The following is an 18,979-nucleotide window of genomic DNA, read 5'->3' on the forward strand; positions in this document are numbered from 1 at the left end:
GTGATACTTATACAATACTGAATAATAAAGGCAAAATGTTGCGTTTCGTTTTTGGGAATTTATGGATGCACTCATCTGTTTGTTTTCCTCAATGGTGTGTAAATGCACAGGCAAAAATTTCAAAATACACAAGAAGCTGAGACATAGTAGGTACAACCAACAACAAAGGAATATCAGACTCCATAAAGGCCATCCTAGAGTCACAGAATCCATAAGATCCTGGGTCCCGAGACCCACACTGCTCTCAAAGTTCTGTCCTCCCTTGTCTCTAGGACAGGGGAACGAGCGTTCCCTTTGGTAGCATAGGAGCTCACAGCCTCCTTCCTTCTTGGTTTCCCAGGCCTGGGTTCTAGGATCTAGGTAATTAGAAATTGACCAGTTTTTCCTGCAGTGCCAGGGACTGGGCTCTGCCCCCGCCCCTCCACGCCACGCCCCCTGGGCCCTCCTGAACTCCGATTGGCTGGGCCTCTCAGGACACTGCACCGATTGGCGGCTTGTGGGCGCTGTGGCGTAGCCTGGCCGGGGCTCCGGGCGCGCGGCCTGAGGTGACAGCGCTGGCAGTCGGAGCGGAGCCGCGGAGACTGACAGGACTCTGGACCCGGCGGTGCTGAGAAACCCTCGTAAACCTGTGAGACCCGTCACCCCGCGGAGCTCCAACTCCCCTCAACCGCTGCGGTGCCTTGAGGGGTCCCACACCCACTCACCCGGAGAGGTTCAACTGGCCTCCGGCGTTCCCGGTCTCCGAGAAAGGTCTCCACAGACTGAGATCCCGGCCGGAAGGCGAGACCCAGAGCCGGCGCCCCAAGGAGAGACCCCAAATCCGAGGGGGCGCGGCCCCGCGCCGAACGCCCTCGGCACCCGAACCCCTCGTTGCCCTCTCCTCCGGAGCACACCATAGCGCGTCAGGTGTACAGACCCGACCCTCGCGCACCGGGGAGCCCCGACTCCCTCAGCCCCAAACACCCCAGACCCTCGGGCCACAGGACCCCAAGTTCCGAATCCCCCAGCCCGACAGACCCCAAGCCCCCTCCACCAGCCAGGCCAGTCCTCCCAGCCCGACAAACCCCAAGCCCTGGTGGCAGCCCCTGCCCCGCTGTGGGGCTGGTTTGGGTTTCAGCACAACTGACCAGGGCTGTGCAGTGCTGTGGAGATGCCCTTGCCTCCTAACCCAGAACCTTCTAACCCCAGAGTCTCCTAGCTCAGCATATCCTAACCCCAAAGCCTCCTAACACAATACCTCCTAACCCAGAACATCCCAACCCCAGTACTTCTTAAGTCAATACCTCCTAACCCCTGCCTGTCTCGGTGCAGTTCAGAGGCCTCATCCTTCAGCTCCTTCTCACTTCACAGGAGCCCACTTCTTAAAGGTGGCACTGTCCACACCATGAGCATCCCAGATAGTTCCCTGGAGGACAGCCCAGAGGAAGAGGCAGGAAGACCTGGATGCAAGCCCAAGGTAGACATGTAGGAGACGGCCAGACCTACCCAGGGCCAGAGGAAGGGGGAGCAGGGGACCATGAGGATCACAGACTCTTAAGACACACCTGGTACCTTGTCTATGACAGCTTATTCAGTGGTTCCTGGGAGAGGGCACTAACACTCCTCAGAATTCTCAAATGATCCTAGATTCAAGACAGAGAATCAGTTTATTTTGAGTCAAGAGGATGACGGTGTGATATGATTAAATATTTATGAAAGTTAAGTGATGGTGCTGTGGCTCAAGTGATAGAGTGATAGCCTTAAGCACAGAGAAGCTTAGGGACAGAGCCCAAGCCCCAAGTTCAAGACCCAGGACAAGCAAAAAAGAAAGTTACAAATTTTACATGTTAATATGTCTGTAAAGGGCTAGGACAACATCCAGCCAGCGTTTGCTTAAATGGACATCTATGGAGGAAGGGAAATTTCTCTACCATAAGGTAGAGAAAAACGCCAAGCTTTCTGTTTTTTTTTTTTTTGTTTTTTTTTTTTTTTTTTTTGGCCAGTCCTGGGCCTTGGACTCAGGGCCTGGGCACTGTCCCTGGCTTCTTCCCGCTCAAGGCTAGCACTCGGCCACTTGAGCCACAGCGCCGCTTCTGGCCGTTTTTCTGTATATGTGGTGCTGGGGAATCGAACCTAGGGCCTCGTGTATCCGAGGCAGGCACTCTTGCCACTAGGCTATATCCCCAGCCCAAGCTTTCTGTTTTTGATCTATGCTACTACATCACAATGAATCTTTTTTAAATCCCTCCCCCCCAGGTCAAAGATGCTTTCAAAGATATTTCCATGTACTTTTCCAAGGAAGAATGGACAGAAATGGGAGAATGGGAGAAGATCCACTATAGAAATATGAAAAGAAACTACAATATGCTGATTTCTATAGGTAATGAGATCCTGGGTTTAAAACAGACTTGAAAACCAAACACAGGTCTCCAATCCCTCTGTTAATTTGGCCCCCTCTTAGATGGCTACAGGTATCCACAGGAGACAAAACAGAAGAAAAAAATTTGTTGCCAGTCCTGGGGCTTGAACACAGGGCCTGAGCACTGTCCCTGGCTTCTTTGTGCTCAAGTCCAGCACTCTACCACTTGAGAAACAGCACCAGTTCCAGCCTTTTCTGCTTATGTGGTGCTGAGGAATCGAACCCAGGCAAGCACTACTGCTAAGCCACATTCCCAGGATCTTTTTTTTTTCATTTATGGTTACTTTTTAATATTTTTTTAAGTTTTTATTATCAAACTGATGTACAGAGAGGTTACAGTTTCATACGTTGGGCATTGGATAGATTTTTTGTACTGTTTGTTACCTTGTCCCTCATACCCCCCTCCCCCTCCCCCTTACCCTTTCCCCCCTGAGGTGTTCAGTTCACTTACACCAAACAGTTTTGCAAGTATTGCTTTTGTAGTTGTTTTTCTTTCTTTCTTTCTTTCTTTCTTTTTCTTTCTTTCTTCTCTTTCTCAATTTCTCTGTGTTTATCTCTCTGTGTTCTCTGTGTCTCTCTCTCTCTCTCTCTCTCTCTCTCTCTCTCTCTCTCTCTCTCTCTCTCTCTCTCTCTCTCTCTCATTGGTTCTGGGGCTTGAACTCTATCCCTAAGATCTTCAGCTCAAGGCTAGTGCTTCTACCACTGGAGTCACAGCACCATTTCTGGTTTTCTGGTGGTTAATTGGAGATAAGAGTCTCACAGACTTTCCTGCCCAGACTGGCTTTGAACCACAGTCCTCAGAGCTCAGCCTCCTGAGTAGCCAGGATTACAGGTGTGAGTCATTGGCACGCGGCTAGATTTTTTTCTTTTGTGTTGGTACAGTGCTGAATGTTTGCATTAGCCAGCCTGAAATCCCATCATTATTCTCTCAGCTCACCTGATCTTGTGGTACTTTCCATTACCATTACCCTTTGTTCCTCCTCCCACTGCTTGCTTCCCTTCAAGAAGGAAAGTTTTGCCTCTCCAGGTCTCAAAGCCCCACGACCAGTTTTCATGTGTCACCGAAGGCAAGCCATCAAACCTCAGGTGGATGACACTGATGATTCTGATGAAGAATGGACACCTAGACAGCAAGGTAAGGGATCAGGATGATTTAGAAGTCACTCCCTGAAGCCATACCATGTTTAGGTTTCAGAAATGTCTCAGAAGTTAACAAGGAAAGTGTTGCTTCAAGCACAGAAATGTCAAGAAACAAGCAAGATGCAATACACACACACACACACACACACACACACACACGTGCGCACGTACAGTAAGAGGCTATTCCTATAAACTTAAAAAGTAAAAAATATAATTTCATTTATAGTATAATAATAGGTAGTGGGAAGACATATATGCAATCTGCAAACAAGAAATATCAAATCAGAATAGTTATTATCACAAAAGAGGAGAGCAAAGCTGGTGGCTTTGTTGCAGTCTGGTGAATTTATTTTTTTTTAATTTTGAAATAGAAAACATAAGATCTGAAGCAGTAATGGCAGACTGCTGAGACAGATTAACTGAATGATGAAGGATGTAAGAGGTTTCTGGTGTCACTTTCCATACTTTTCTATAAATTATCATTAAAAATCATGTTTACAAACATTGTTATCCAGATGCTATACTATTTTCAGTTTTATTTTATTTTCATTTTACAAAGTTTCACTATGTAGCCCAGGCTGGCCTTGAACTCAAGATCCTCTTATCTCAGCTTCCTCAGTACTGGGATTACAGGTTCATCTCTACACCAGTCTTCAAAAAGAAATTAAAGAAACCATAATTAAAGTGCAAATTTTCACCAAGGCTTCCTAACATTAGTCTCATGGTAATTTGGTTATTGGGGACTGGGAATATGGCCTAGTGGTAGAATGCCTGCCTCGCATATATCAAGTCCTGGGTTTGATTCCTCAGCACCACATAAACAGAAAAGGCTGGAAGTGGTGCTGTTTCTAAAGTGACAGAGTGCTAGCCTTGAGCAAAAAGAAGCCAGGGACACTGCTCAAGCCCTGAGTTCAAGCCCCAGAACTGGCAAAAATAATAATAATTTGGTTATTGGAGAAAATGTCTTAAAAGAAGAAATTATTAATATTACATAAAGATACATTTATCTATATATAAATTTATTTATATATCTTTATATCACATATTTTGCCCCAAAATGAACCTGGTTCTTTTCTCTTGAATCTGAGAGAGTATTAAAGAGACCGATTTAATTTCCTGTATCTTTCCCACAAAACATGAATCAGAGATGGCATCAGACTATCAGTGATACACACTCATTATAAAATAGAAATAAGAGGCTCATTTCTTCTTTTACTACTTTAACAGGAGAATTTAGGAGGAAAGAGTCAGTATATGCCTAAACTGGGGAAAGCACCTTAGATTATATCTATGATTTCTATCTATGTATTTCAGTTATATATGGCTTTGAAAGCCCAATGTCTGGTTGTCTGCAAAGGTTCTGACATTAAAAGACAGTTTTCATAAAAATGTATCTCACATGGTTTATTACATCAATGCATCTTTATCTCAACTCATAATACAACCTCCAACCTACTCAAGTGATCATATTTGTATATGGGGGCAGGAAATCGTACAGCATAATTCTCTTAATAATTTAAGTCGAAGTGTATGATATTGATAAATACATTCTCTATTCATGGAACAACATTCTGTTTTCTCTTCTACCAAACCCTGGAAAGCATGGTTCTACTTTCTGTATCTATGAATTCAATTCCTTCAGCTACTTCATAAAAGAGGAATAGTATGACATTTATCTTTGAGTAACTGGCATATTTCACTTAGCCAAATGTCTCACAGGGCTGGGAATGTGGTTTAGTAGTAGAGTTCTTGCTTAGCATGCGGGAAGCCCTGGGTTCAATTCCTTAGTACCACACACAGAGAAGGCGGCAGAAGTAGTACTGAGATTAAACAATCAAGGGCTGGAAATGTGGCTTCGCAGTAGAGTGCTTGCCTAACATGCATGAAGCCCTAGGTTTGATTCTTTAGCACCACATACACAGAAAAAGTCAGAAGTGGAGCTGTGGCTCAAGAGGTAGAGTACTAGCCTTGAGCTAAAAGAAGCCAGGGACATTGCTCAGGCCATGAGTCCCAAGCCCTAGGACTGGCAAAAACAAAAACAAAATCAAGGTAGCAATAAAGATACTTAATACATTCTTTCCTCATATCAAACAAGGTGGTATTTCAGTACAGTGTAACTATGCAAAATATATACAACACACATGTTCACAAAGCAAACATTATAGGCTCAGAAGTCTATTCATGAATTTTAGTATTGAATTTTCTTTTTCAGTGAAGAATGTGATTAGTATTTTTAAGGGAATTGCATTGAATGTTTAGATTGCTTTCTATAGTATAACCTTTTTTTTTTTTTGCCAGTCCTGAGCCTTGAACTCAGGGCCTGAGCACTGTCCCTGGCTTCTTTTTGCTCAAGGCTAGCACTCTGCCACTTGAGTCACTGCACCACTTCTGGCCATTTTCTGTATATGTGGTGCTGGGGAATTGAACCCAGGGCTTCATGTATACGAGGAAAGCGCTCTTGCCACTAGGCTATATCCCCAGCCCAGTATAACCATTTTCAAAATATTGGTTTTTACCAATTCATGAACATGAGAGCTCTTTCCATGTTCTGTATCATCTCAATTCTTTTCTTTGAGGTTTTTGCTTTGTTTTTGCCAGTCCTGCACTTGAGGCACAACACCACTTCCAGCTTTTTCTGTTTATGTGGAATCGAGCCCAGGGCTTCATGCATGCTAGGTGAGCCCTCTACTACTAAGCCACATTCCCAGCCCCTTCTCTGAGGTTTTATACTTTTTACTATAGAGGTCTTCTACCTCTTCAGTTATGTACATACCTAAGTTAATTTTTTGAGAATACTGTGACTGTTTCCTGATTTCCTTTTCAGCCTGTTCATTGTTGGTAGAAAAGCTACTGATTTTTATATGTTGATCATATAACCCACATTTCCAATAGCATTTATCAGATCTAGAAGTTTTGGTGAGGGCTGGGGATATGGCCTAGTGGCAAGAGTGCCTGCCTTGAATAAAAGTTTTGGTGAAAAAAAAAAATTTTTTTTTTGGCCAGTCCTGGGCTTGGACTCAGAGCCTGAGCACTGTCCCTGGCTTCTTTTTGCTCAAGGCTAGCACTCTGCCACATGAGTCACAGTGCCACTTCTGGCCGTTTTCTATATATGTGGTGCTGGGAAATCAAACCCAGGGCATCATGTATACAAGGCTAGCACTTTTGCCACTAGGCCATATTCCCAGCCCTTGGTAAAAATTTTTAGGATCTTTCAGGTATAGGATCATGTTTTCTGTAAATAAGGATAAATTAAATTTTTCCTTCCTTACTTTGACCTATTTTATTTTTCTCCTGGCTAGAGTGAAATATTGAAATATTGAAAAAGTGAAAAGAATACACACATTTGGCTCATTCCTTATGTAAGCAGAAATGATTTCAGTTTTCATACAAAGCCTTTATCCTAATGAGATATATACCCACTATTCCTACTTTCTTCAGGGCTTTTATCATAAAATTATGTTGCATTTTGCTAAAGGCTTATTCTGCATCTATTGAAATAATTGTGTGATTTTTGTCCTTTATCCTATTCTATTTATTCTATTTATTGATTTATGTATGTTGAACCATCCTTCACTTACATGAAACTAAATTGACCATGGCATATGCTCTTTTAAATACATAACCATTTCCTCTTGTTCCTAGTTTGTTCAGTGCTTCTTGTCACCAAATGCCTATTAAATTATAACAGATAGCTTGTGAGTTTTATAACAGATAACTTAGAGATGAGCTTCATCTAGGTTTGAAGAAATTTAAGGAAAAATAGAATTGCTCCCAGTAGAAGGATAAGCCTTAATGATACTTCAGAAGGCATTTTCCTATCACCCTTGGGTCATCTTTGGAGTCTTTTCTCTCTGGCTCATAGTTTGCTGTCAAAAACGAGAATCCACAGTTTAAAAACACTTTCTAACCAAAGCTTTGATTTCTCATCACTTTTAGTCAAATCTCCTTGGGTGACCTTCAGAACCGAACAGAGTAAGCATCAGAATCAGAAGGTAAGTATTTCCCAAATACTATTGATGTAAGCTTACTTCATAGATCCAAGCAGGTAAGAGAAGAAGGCACAGAGTACCCTAGGAACTGCTGCCTCCCTTTCCTGATCTCTTCTGCACAATGACTCTTGTCATAGTCATCATTCTAAGATTCAATTAACATAAACAATAATCACTGCCACTTATTTTATTTTCACAATATTTTAGACTTTACTTTAAACATGACATGAGCACATTTGACTATTGCAACAACTCAATGAAGCAGGTAGTAAGCTATAATCACTTACTAGATGGGAAAACTGAGGTCTAGAAATGTCAGTTAATAGGTCTGAAATCACACTTAGTGGTGGTGACGTCTACCAAGACATTTCCTCTAAAGGCACTTACAAGTTCATATAACCTTACCATATAGTATTATAAAGTCTAAGCTATCTTAGCCACATACCTTCACATCATTCACTGAGTGATTGTTCCAACCCCAGTTCATCTCTGTTATGCCAAAATGGTAGATGTACCAAGATAGGTGCCTAGTGTTTGTAAACTTTGCAGTGTTTGTACTGTTAGTGGCTCCGATGAAAAGTAAGACTCATTCTGATAAGCAGCAGCTCCCAGCCCGAAGGAGTTTCTAGTTTGATGGCTGAGAAATTACAAACAAAACATGTGACTTAAGATTTCAGTGGGTACATGTCCTTCTGAGGTTGACTGCAAATGGCAGCTCTGTGAAGAAGAGGAGGATTGGTCCCTTCGGAGCTCTAATTAGATGATTCTGCTGCCTTCTGCTGCCATTTGTTTAGCTGCTGCCTTTACGTGTGAATCCTTCAAGTGGCTGGACCATACCTGATTTTCTTCAGAAGTATCAGGTCCTAACAGATCCCCCTCAATGTTTTCTGAGTAAACAGTAAATTACAATTAATAACAAAATAAGTAACCAGTTTAGAAAGTTAACTACAAATAACAGTCTCAAAAAATACTGAAGATGAGGGGCTGGGGATATAGCCTAGTGGCAAGAGTGCCTGCCTCGGATACGCGAGGCCCTAGGTTCGATTCCCCAGCACCACATATACAGAAAGCAGCCAGAAGCGGCGCTGTGGCTCAAGTGGCAGAGTGCTAGCCTTGAGCGGGAAGAAGCCAGGGACAGTGCTCAGGCCCTGAGTCCAAGGCCCAGGACTGGCCAAAAAAAAAAAAAAAAAAAAAAAAAAGAAATACTGAAGATGAGACCTTGGAATTTGATTTCAACTAATTTATTTCAACTAGAGATTGCAAAGGAAGTAAATTTATATCAGGATTGTAAACGAAATGGTTCATTTCATACTGATGATGTATTTAATAACATAAAATTCTTTAGTGAACTTTTTTTTTTGGTCCTGAGCCTAGGACTTGAACTCAGGACCTGGACACTGTCCCTGATCTTTCCTTTATTTTTTGGCAAGGCTAACACTCTACAGCTTGTGCCACACCTCCACTTCTGACTTTTGGGGTGGTTAATTGGATATAAGAGTCTTACTTCTGCTTGGGCTTGCTTCGAACCTTGATCCTCAGATCTCTGCCTACTGAGTAGCTAGGATTACAGGCATGAGCCACTAGTGCCTGGCTGATGAACATTTTTTAGTTTATACTATCACATCAAAAACTGACCTGCATACCAATTTATAGGATTCTTAGATGGTACATACTTATTCAGGCAAAATTACATAGACATAAGTTAATCTAATGTCAAAGTCAGCTGTTCTTTCCAGTTGCAATTTGAAACTTGTAGCTTCATATTCTTAATTGTCTATATAGATTTCTGCCAACAATTTCTTCCTAGTCTCACTGCTCTGTCACCTCATTTTCCAGATAAGTTTTGTACCTCTCTACCTTTCCATGTGTTCTCTTTCATTAAGTGTCTCCTCTAGGAGATATCCTCATTCAAGCTTTACTTCTTTCATTCACAGACCTTGTTTGCTCTTTGGTTTGTATTCTCAAGTGATCTCCCTTCCTCAGTCTTACTTATATGGGCTTGAGAGAAAACTGATAGAAGATAACAGCCTTAGAAAATATATCCCAATTCTAGATTCACAATCCATGTAGGCTCTTCCTTTTTCTTTCTGTATTCAGACAACTCAAGTTTTTTTCAAGAGTTGTTGAAACATTAACTAAAGTTATGCATGCAAAATATGATGTAAGGTATAAAGAACTACAGAAATGAATGCTGTATTTTATATGTGTCTTTGGTTAAAGGGAATGCCTAAGACACCATTAGGTAAGAAACCCAGTTTGAAGAAGTTCTCAGGAATTACAAATGTGCTGAAGACAAGCGGATTAGAACAGGTCCAGACAGTGTCCCCTCCTGGAGAAGCAAGTACCTATAGACAGCACTACAAACAAAATTTGGGTAAGAGAAAATAATTTGGAAACTTTAGTAATTTTGGAGGTTCTATAAAGGTTCATGAGGGTACTCTAACTATGTGAGATGGATTTAGGAAAGGCCAAAAATAGGCTGAACTAAACTGTGGGGCTAGTAATTAGGTTTCCATAGAGCTGTGTATAAGAGCTTCACTATGACGTTCTACACTTGGTTTATTATCCACATGGAGGCACTTAGGCCATGGCACATTTTACAATCTCCCTGAGCTTCTGAATGTTAATCTGAAGAACACAGGTAAAGATGTACAGTCTGTATGTTGTCTGAAACAGGTAAGTAAAACAAAATAACAGATACATGCAAAGTGTCCAATAAATCTGCAACCACACATTTTCAATCCTGTATGTCCAGGCCTTTGCTCAATATTTAACATGCCCTCAACAAATATTCCAAATGAAAAATATAAATGAATTAACCATGTTATAAGAAGTTTGATGAAGCAGAAATTAAACCTAAAAATGGGACCAGCCAAAAATTAAAACTGAATTAGGCACTTGTAGTCAGTGTTAATGTGAGGTCTTTATCTCTATGAGTCATAAATTAATGGGGGACCAGAATATGTAAGAAGACTAGATGAGGGGCTGGGAATATGGCTTAGCAGTACAGTCTTACCTTGCATGCATGAAGCCCTGGGTTCGATTCCTCAGCAACACAGAAACAGAAAAAGCTCGAAGTGGTGCTGTCGTTCAAGTGGTAGAGTGCTGGCCTTGAGCAAAAAGAAGCCAGGGACAGTGCTCAGGCTCAGTGTTCAAGCCCCAGGACTGGCAAAAAAAAACAAGAATAAATGATAATTTGATAGTAAGAGATCTCACATTTATGAAGAAATAGGAACAGACACTCTAGATCCCCAACTTCACTAATCATTGTTCTTGAACTAGGACCCAGGACAAAGGAGGTAAAAATGAGGATGTACAGCCTGCGAGAAAGAAAGGGTTATACTTATGAAGAGGTCAGCGAGCCCCAGGATGATGACTATCTCTGTAAGTGACCCTCTGTGCCTGTTCATGCAGTGACTGAAATGTTCTCATATAATAATTCATCAGGTCATTTGTCCCCAAGTTGCTGTCTTACTCTAATGACTTCAAATGAAGACCTAAGGGAAAATGATATGCATTCTGTGCTGTTTCTGATGAGTGCTAAATCTGGGAATTTACATATTCCTTAACTAATCCTTGCTGCTCTTGCCTCAGATTGTGAGCAGTGTCAGAACTTCTTCATCAACAGCTGCATTGTTCATGGGCCACCTATATTTGTAACAGACAATGTGGTGGACAGGGAGCACTATGACCGTTCAGTCCTCAGTCTGCCCCCTGGGCTGAGAATTCGACAATCTAGTATTCCTGAGGCTGGGCTTGGAGTATGGAATGAGGAATGTGATCTACCATTGGGTCTGCACTTTGGCCCCTATGAGGGCCAGATCACAGAAGATGAAGATGTAGCCAATAGTGGATACTCCTGGATGGTAAGAAATGCCTCCTTTTTCCCCTTACTCTGATTCCATGTCCCTCTGTGCCTCCAGGGAAACTATGCTAGGACATGGACAACACAGTAAATTCTGTGCATTTGTGGTATCTGCATAAACATGGAACTCCCAATTTAAGATCAAAGGATAGTGAATAAGAACAGAGTGTAATAGAGGCAAAGTGTGTCCACCCTTGAAAAGTCTCTGTTATGAAAGGGACAAACCCCCACAGATGTGTGGACAGCATCCTATGTGTTCACAACTAGTGGCTGAATCCATGCAGGCTCAAAGAGCATCACTGGAATTGAGTAATGTGATTGTACTGATTATTACTCAAAAGCATTAACTTGTCTTTCTGAAACTCAGATCACAAAGGGGAGAAATTGCTATGTGTATGTAGATGGAAAGGATAAATCCCAGGCCAACTGGATGAGGTAAGTTGAACAGTACTTTTCATGGTTCTTCAGAAGATACTCACCCTCACAAGATTTGTTCCCTTCCTTCTCATCACAACTTCCTCAGTGGATTCCCATATCTCTTTTGCTCTTTTGCTCTACACAGTGCCTTTTTTTTCTTTTTTTTTTCCTGCCAGTCCTTGGGCTTGAACTCAGGGCCTGAGGACTGTCACTGGGTTCCTATTGCTCAAGGCTAGCACACTATCATTTGAGCCACAGCACTACTTCCCAGTCCTACACAGTGCCTTTTAAATCATGAATGTATGGGGAAAAAGAAATAACAGTATAGGGTGGGAATATGGCCTAGTGGTAGAGTGCTTGCTTCATATACATGAAGCCCTGGGTTCGATTCCTTAGCACCACATATATAGTAAAAGCTATAAGGGGTGCTATGACTCAAGTGGTAGAGTGCTAGCCTTGAGCAAAAAGAAGCCAGCGGGGGGCTGGGAATATGGCCTAGTGGCAAGAGTGCTTGCCTCGTATACATCAAGCCCTAGGTTCGATTCCCCAGCACCACATATATAGAAAATGGCCAGAAGTGGTGCTATGGCTCAAGTGGCAGAGTGCTAGCCTTGAGCAAAAAGAAGCCAGGGACAGTGCTCAGGCCCTGAGTCCAAGGCCCAGGACTGGCCAAAAAAAAAGAAGCCAGGGACAGTGCTCAGGCCCTGAGTTCAAGCCCAAGACTGGCAAAAAACAAAACAAAAAACAAAAAAAAACAAAAAATATATATATAAATAACATAGCTGGGTACCATAGCTCAAATCTTTAATTTGGACTTGTGAGGTAGAGGTGATAGATCTTAATCTGAGGCTAGCCCTATAATAAAAGCTTATAAGGCCTCCTTCACAACCAATGGCTGAGTACATTGGTGCAAACTTGTTATCCCAGCTACAGTGGAAGTACAATAGCTGGATGAAATGATATATCTCCAGCAACTCAGGGAAGTACAAGTAGGATGGCAACTCATGCCAGCCTGGGCATAAAAATACCTATAAAAAGGACAAGTAGTCAGGTACCGGTGGCTCATGCCTATCCTAGCCACTCAGGAAGCTGAGATCTGAGGATTGCAGTTCCAAGCCAGCCTGGGCAGGAAAGTCCATGAGACTCTTATCTCCAATTAACCACCAGAAAATGGGAAGTGGTGCTGTGGGTCAAGTGGTAGAGTGATGGCCTTGAACTGAAGAGCTCAGGGACAGCATCCAGGCCCAAAGTTCAAGCCCCATGACAGACAAAAAAGAAAAGAAAAGGGCTAGTGGCTCAAGTGGTAGAGTGCCTGCCTAGGAAGAGGTAAATTCAATCCCCGAGTTCAATCCATAGTTTCGCTATGTATGTATGTGGATATATGTGTATTTAATTATATCAAAACATGAATTTCCATGCTAAACAAAACTGAGTAAACACTGGAGAGCCTAACTTCATTAGGCATCCCAAATTGTCACTAGATCCAGAGCCTATAAAGCACATATTGAATCCTAGTTCAGAAAACTGGCTTCAGTACTTGAACGAATCATACAGCCTGGGTAATTGTGAAGGACATATGGAGACACAAATGAGACATTTCATTGTAGGAATATTTATCTATAATTTTTCCTATTTTTGAGAAGTACATAATGCCCTAACAACCTACAATAAAGAACCTTTGGTCTATAAGGTCAGAAACTCTCCCAAGCATAAGACACATTAGCTCTAGATTCAGAGCTGGAGGAGAAGTGAGCTTAAAGAAAGCAGTGGGTCTATGATGTATATAGCAGCCCTACGCCATGGGGAACCTTGTCTTATCAAGAACAGATACTATGCATAAACTAAAATTTCTCTCTATTGTCTTTATAAGACAAAGAGATCCCTGAATTTCTGTGGGAACCTAGTGGAGACAGGTGCATGAGTGAGGCCAATCTAAAGAAAATTACTTGGGCCAAATGTCAGATGATGTATATTAATCTAGAAGCAGAGTGCATGCCCCAACCCAAATCTGTGATATAAACCAAAACTCAGTTTAGAGAATCTGGAAACCAGTGAATTTTATGATCAAACAAGATAGAGAGAAGCTGGGCACCGGTGGCTCATGCTTGCAATCCTAGCTACTCAGGTGTCTGAAATCTGAGGATCACAGTTCAAAGCCAGCTTGGGCAGGAAAGTCTGTGAGACTGTTATCTCCATTGAACTACCAGAAAACTGGAAGTGGCACTGTGGTTCAAAGTGGTGGAGCACTAGCCTTGAGCTGATGAGCTCAGGGATAGCACTCAAGCCCAGAGGTCAAGCCCCCTGCCCTGAAAAAAACAAAAAACAAAAAACAAACAAAAGGGCTGGGGATATGGCCTAGTGGCAAGAGTGCCTGCCTCATATACATGAGGCCCTGGGTTCGATTCCTCAGCACCACATATACAGAAAATGGCCAGAAGTGGCACTGTGGCTCAAGTGGCAGAGTGCTAGCCTTGAGCAAAAAGAAGCCAGGGACAGTGCTCAGGCCCTGAGTCCAAGCCCCAGGACAGGCCAAAAAAAAAAAAAATACAGATGAAGAGAATTGGGAATGTACTTAGCATTCCAGAGTGGATGAGTACTAGGAGCAAATCCAACAAGGAGCAGAAACTTATTATCTTATGTTTCCTTCCCTGTGCCTACTTCAATCTTAGGTATGTGAACTGTGCCCGAGATGATGAGGAGCAGAACCTGGTGGCCTTTCAGTACCACAGGCAAATCTTCTACCGAACCTGCCGTGTCATCAAGGCAGGCTGTGAGCTGCTCGTCTGGTATGGGGATGAGTATGGACAGGAACTGGGCATCAAATGGGGCAGCAAGTGGAAGAAAGAGCTCACAGCAGAAACAGGTGGGTCTCGCTATGGTTCCTTAAAAAGGAGGAAAAGAAAATAAATAGAATTCTCTTTGGGAATTATCAACTTTAGGTAGAGTAAAATGCAGTTTTAAGTCAGTAAAATTTCAAATTAGTTACTTCTGAAATTATACATGTATTTTTGTGACTTTATTAAGATTTTTTTTCTTATTTTTAAGTATTTGTCCTGATTTTACATTTTAAGAACTTTATATGTTAAAATGTAATACAAGATACTGTGCTAAAAGGCTTAGAGGCCAAACAAAGACCCTACCAGTTCTTTTTCACAGAACCAGTTACTTCTGGCCATTTCAGTTTCTTCTTAATTTCCTCCACATTCCTAAATGTTGTGCATATGTCATTGTTCATTCACTACATCAATTAATTATCCTGTGAAATTCTGCTCTGTGCTAGTAGGAAGAAAGTCAGTTAGAATGAGGGCTCCCATATAGATCTGTACCTAAAAATGACTCCTGCTTTGAAGAAAATGAATCCAGGAATTGTGTGCTGTAAAGACCCTTGTGATGTGAAGTTGACTGTGTTTTATGTGTGCTTGACTCAGGGAAACTTTCTCCTCAGAGGTAACATTTGAGAGGGGAAAATAGGCATGAACAGAAGATGCCAGGCAGAAGGAGCAGCTGGTATAGTTTTCCTGAGCCACAAAGAGTAGGGTATTTGAAGACTGGCTGAGACTACTCAGAGGAAGGAAGCCTGGAAATATAGAACCTATTACTCACACCAAAACACTAGAGATGGAGCAATGGTAGAATTCTTAGTTACTATTCTAAGATATTGATTTGGCTAATTTTTTTAAAATTGGCATTAGTGTACAATCCTCTCAGAGGTGGCATCTGTCTGTCTCCAAGTTAGAAAGGGTAGAGGCTTCTATAAAACTGAATAGGAAAAGACAGAAATTTGATCAGGGATATGTTTTAAAATGAGGCTTCCTGTAGTATTTGAGATAAGCTTACACTGAAGGAAATAGATCAAGAATGAATAGTTGGTATGAGGCCTGAGTGAAGACATATTTTCATTTTATCATCTATGGAACATCAAGAGAGAAGCAATTTATTGTCAAGTTAAGGCAGCAGAAGCCAGATTTCCTTAATCAATGGGACCTGGACCACTCTGCCTTGTCCAGCCTGAGTTCTACTTTTCATGGAAGATCTAAACATTTAAGAGTTGCCAAGGGGGCTGGGGATATGGCCTAGTGGCTAGAGTGCCTGCCTTATATACATGAGGCCCTGGGTTCGATTCCCCAGCACCACATATACAGAAAACGGCCAGAAGTGGCGCTGTGGCTCAAGTGGCAGAGTGCTAGCCTTGAGCAAAAAGAAGCCAGGGACAGTGCTCAGGCCCTGAGTCCAAGCCCCAGGACTGGCCAAAAAAAAAAAAAAGAGTTGCCAAGGGGGCTAGAAATGTGGCTTAGTGGTAGAGTGCTTGCCTTGCATGCATGAAGCCCTAGGTTCGATTCCTCAGTACCACATACACAGAAAAACCCAGAAATGGCACTGTGGCTCAAGTGGTAGAGTGCTAGCCTTGAGCAAAAAGAAGCCAGGACAGTGTTCAGGCCCTGAGTCTAACCCCAGGACTGGCCAAAAAAAAAAAAAAAAAAGTCATCGAGTCCTTCGGTCTTCTTGAATGGGGAGACTCAAATTTTAACTTATTCACATATTCTGTGTATAGCTACAACTATTTCCAGGTTCTGACATTTGTAGCTCTTCAGACTGGGTATTTCCCAACTTAATAGATCCCTTTCTCCTCTCAGGGAGAGAAGAATGACAATGGCAATGTCATTGTCATTAATGACAATCTCACTGAAACCATAAAATGTTGCCATTTCTCAGTAGAAAGATGTCCAGGAATCTGAATGAGGTAAAAAGAGGGAAAGAACAGAGAAAACAGGATATGGCTTGCAAGATGTTTATCGTTTTTGGGCTACAGTCACTACAGTTCTGTCTATACCAGTAGTAAAACTGCTTCTGATGATACCGGTAGGTCCCTTGTCAAGCTGACAGGCAGTAAGGATTCCTGATGTGGGCTTCATGAATTCTTACAGAAGATGTGGTAAATAAAAATGAATGGAAAAATGAACAATAAGGGAGTGCTTGATAGACAGCCTTGTTAATATATGAAAAGTGAGTGTAGCAGATTCACCATACAGCAAAGCGGATGCCAGATAGTGTGTCTGCATCCATCCTGACCAAAATCTCCCTTTTTTTTTTTTTTTTTTTTTTTTTTATCAGAACACAAACTGGAAATCCATCCGTGCCCCTTGTGCTCTTTGGCCTTCTCCAGCCAGAAATTCCTCAGTCAACACATGGAGCACAGTCACCACTCACAGACCTTTCTAAGAACATCTTTCAGAAAAAATTTCCAACCATGGGACCCCTATCAAGGGGATCAGCTTCAGGAGCAACAACATCTATACAACCAGAACGACAAAGTTGCAGATCAAGAGATCAAAGGAAGCTCCAAACCCACACATAAAAACACCACACATGGAGTTATTTCAAGGGCCTTTTCAAGCACACCCAAAGGACAGGTGGGGAGACCTGGAGGGACTGAGAAAACGATGGATGAAGAGCTCAGAACAGTCCAGAAAGTGAATCCAGATGCTGCAAGCAAATTATTTGTGAAAGCAGGAATCTCAAGAATTGTACCAGTAAAGAATGACAAGTCAAATATCAAGCACCAGCCGACACACACAGGGGAGAAGCCCTATGTCTGCAGGGAGTGTGGGCGGGGCTTTACATGGAAGTCAGACCTCACCCGGCACCAGAGGACACACACAGGGGAGAAGCCCTATGTCTGCGGGGAGTGTGGGCGGGGCTTTACATGGAAGTCAGACCTCACCGGGCACCAGAGGACACACACAGGGGAGAAGCCCTATGTCTGCAGGGAGTGTGGGCGGGGCTTTACATGGAAGTCAGACCTCACCCGGCACCAGAGGACACACACAGGGGAGAAGCCCTATGTCTGCAGGGAGTGTGGGCGGGGCTTTACACTGAAGTCACACCTCACCGGGCACCAGAGGACACACACAGGGGAGAAGCCCTATGTCTGCAGGGAGTGTGGGCGGGGCTTTACAGTGAAGTCACACCTCACCCAGCACCAGAGGACACACACAGGGGAGAAGCCCTATGTCTGCAGGGAGTGTGGGCGGGGCTTTACATGGAAGTCAGACCTCACCCGGCACCAGAGGACACACACAGGGGAGAAGCCCTATGTCTGCAGGGAGTGTGGGCGGGGCTTTACAGTGAAGTCACACCTCACCCGGCACCAGAGGACACACACAGGGGAGAAGCCCTATGTCTGCAGGGAGTGTGGGCGGGGCTTTACACTGAAGTCACACCTCACCGGGCACCAGAGGACACACACAGGGGAGAAGCCCTATGTCTGCAGGGAGTGTGGGCGGGGCTTTACAGTGAAGTCACACCTCACCGGGCACCAGAGGACACACACAGGGGAGAAGCCCTATGTCTGCAGGGAGTGTGGGCGGGGCTTTACACAGAAGTCACACCTCACCCAGCACCAGAGGACACACACAGGGGAGAAGCCCTATGTCTGCGGGGAGTGTGGGCGGGGTTTTACAGTGAAGTCACACCTCACCTGGCACCAGAGGACACACACTGGGGAGAAGCCCTAAGCCTGCAGGGAATGTGAGCAGGGCTTTAGATTGAAATCAAGCTTCAGGGAACACCGGAGGGCACACACAGAACAAGCCAAGCCACTACTCAACAACCATAGAAATGACAAATGTAGCACATCTCGATAGTCTAGCTCTGATAAGGCTTCAGAGGAAGTCTATTAGCCCTTTACAGTCAGTCCCCAAGAGTGCAATGTGATTAGAAATAATAGATTAAATAAGTCCTCCACTTGCATGTTAAGGCATGAAATTAAAAACCAGAAATTTCTTCAGTATTCAAGGGATGTTCACTTACTGTTACCAAACTGTTCTCTCTTTGTGTTCTTGCTTCATGTCCTAATAAATGTTCTGTTCCTACAAATCCAGAGATGGTGTAATTTACCTCATTCTCTCTTACTTTTTTTTTTTTTGCCAGTCCTGGGCTTGAACGCAAGGCCTGAGCACTGTCCCTGGCTTCTTTTTGCTTAAGGCTATCACTCTACCACTTGAGCCACAATGCCACTTCTGGCTTTTTCTATATATGTGGTGCTGAGGAATTGAACCCAGGACTTCATGTATAGGAGGCAAGCACTCTATCACTAGGCAATATCCCCAGCCCTCATTCTCTCTTTATTATTGAAAAAAAAAGCATTCATGAGGGGCTCAGGAAACTCAC

General features: G+C 43.1%; 1 protein-coding gene across 1 annotated transcript; it reads left to right on the plus strand.

Moving 5' to 3' along the window:
- Positions 1-1,264: 1,264 nt before the first annotated feature.
- Positions 1,265-18,699, plus strand: Prdm9 (PR/SET domain 9). The gene is given in 10 exon segments (XM_048368403.1): positions 1,265-1,456; positions 2,236-2,359; positions 3,426-3,533; positions 7,475-7,530; positions 9,748-9,901; positions 10,810-10,911; positions 11,122-11,393; positions 11,760-11,827; positions 14,479-14,672; positions 16,922-18,699. Coding segments are annotated over 10 exon segments (2,682 nt in total). The 5' UTR covers positions 1,265-1,384; the 3' UTR covers positions 18,454-18,699.
- Positions 18,700-18,979: the final 280 nt, after the last annotated feature.

This window comes from Perognathus longimembris, chromosome 19, assembly GCF_023159225.1.
Source record: "Perognathus longimembris pacificus isolate PPM17 chromosome 19, ASM2315922v1, whole genome shotgun sequence".
Lineage (NCBI taxonomy): Eukaryota > Metazoa > Chordata > Mammalia > Rodentia > Heteromyidae > Perognathus > Perognathus longimembris.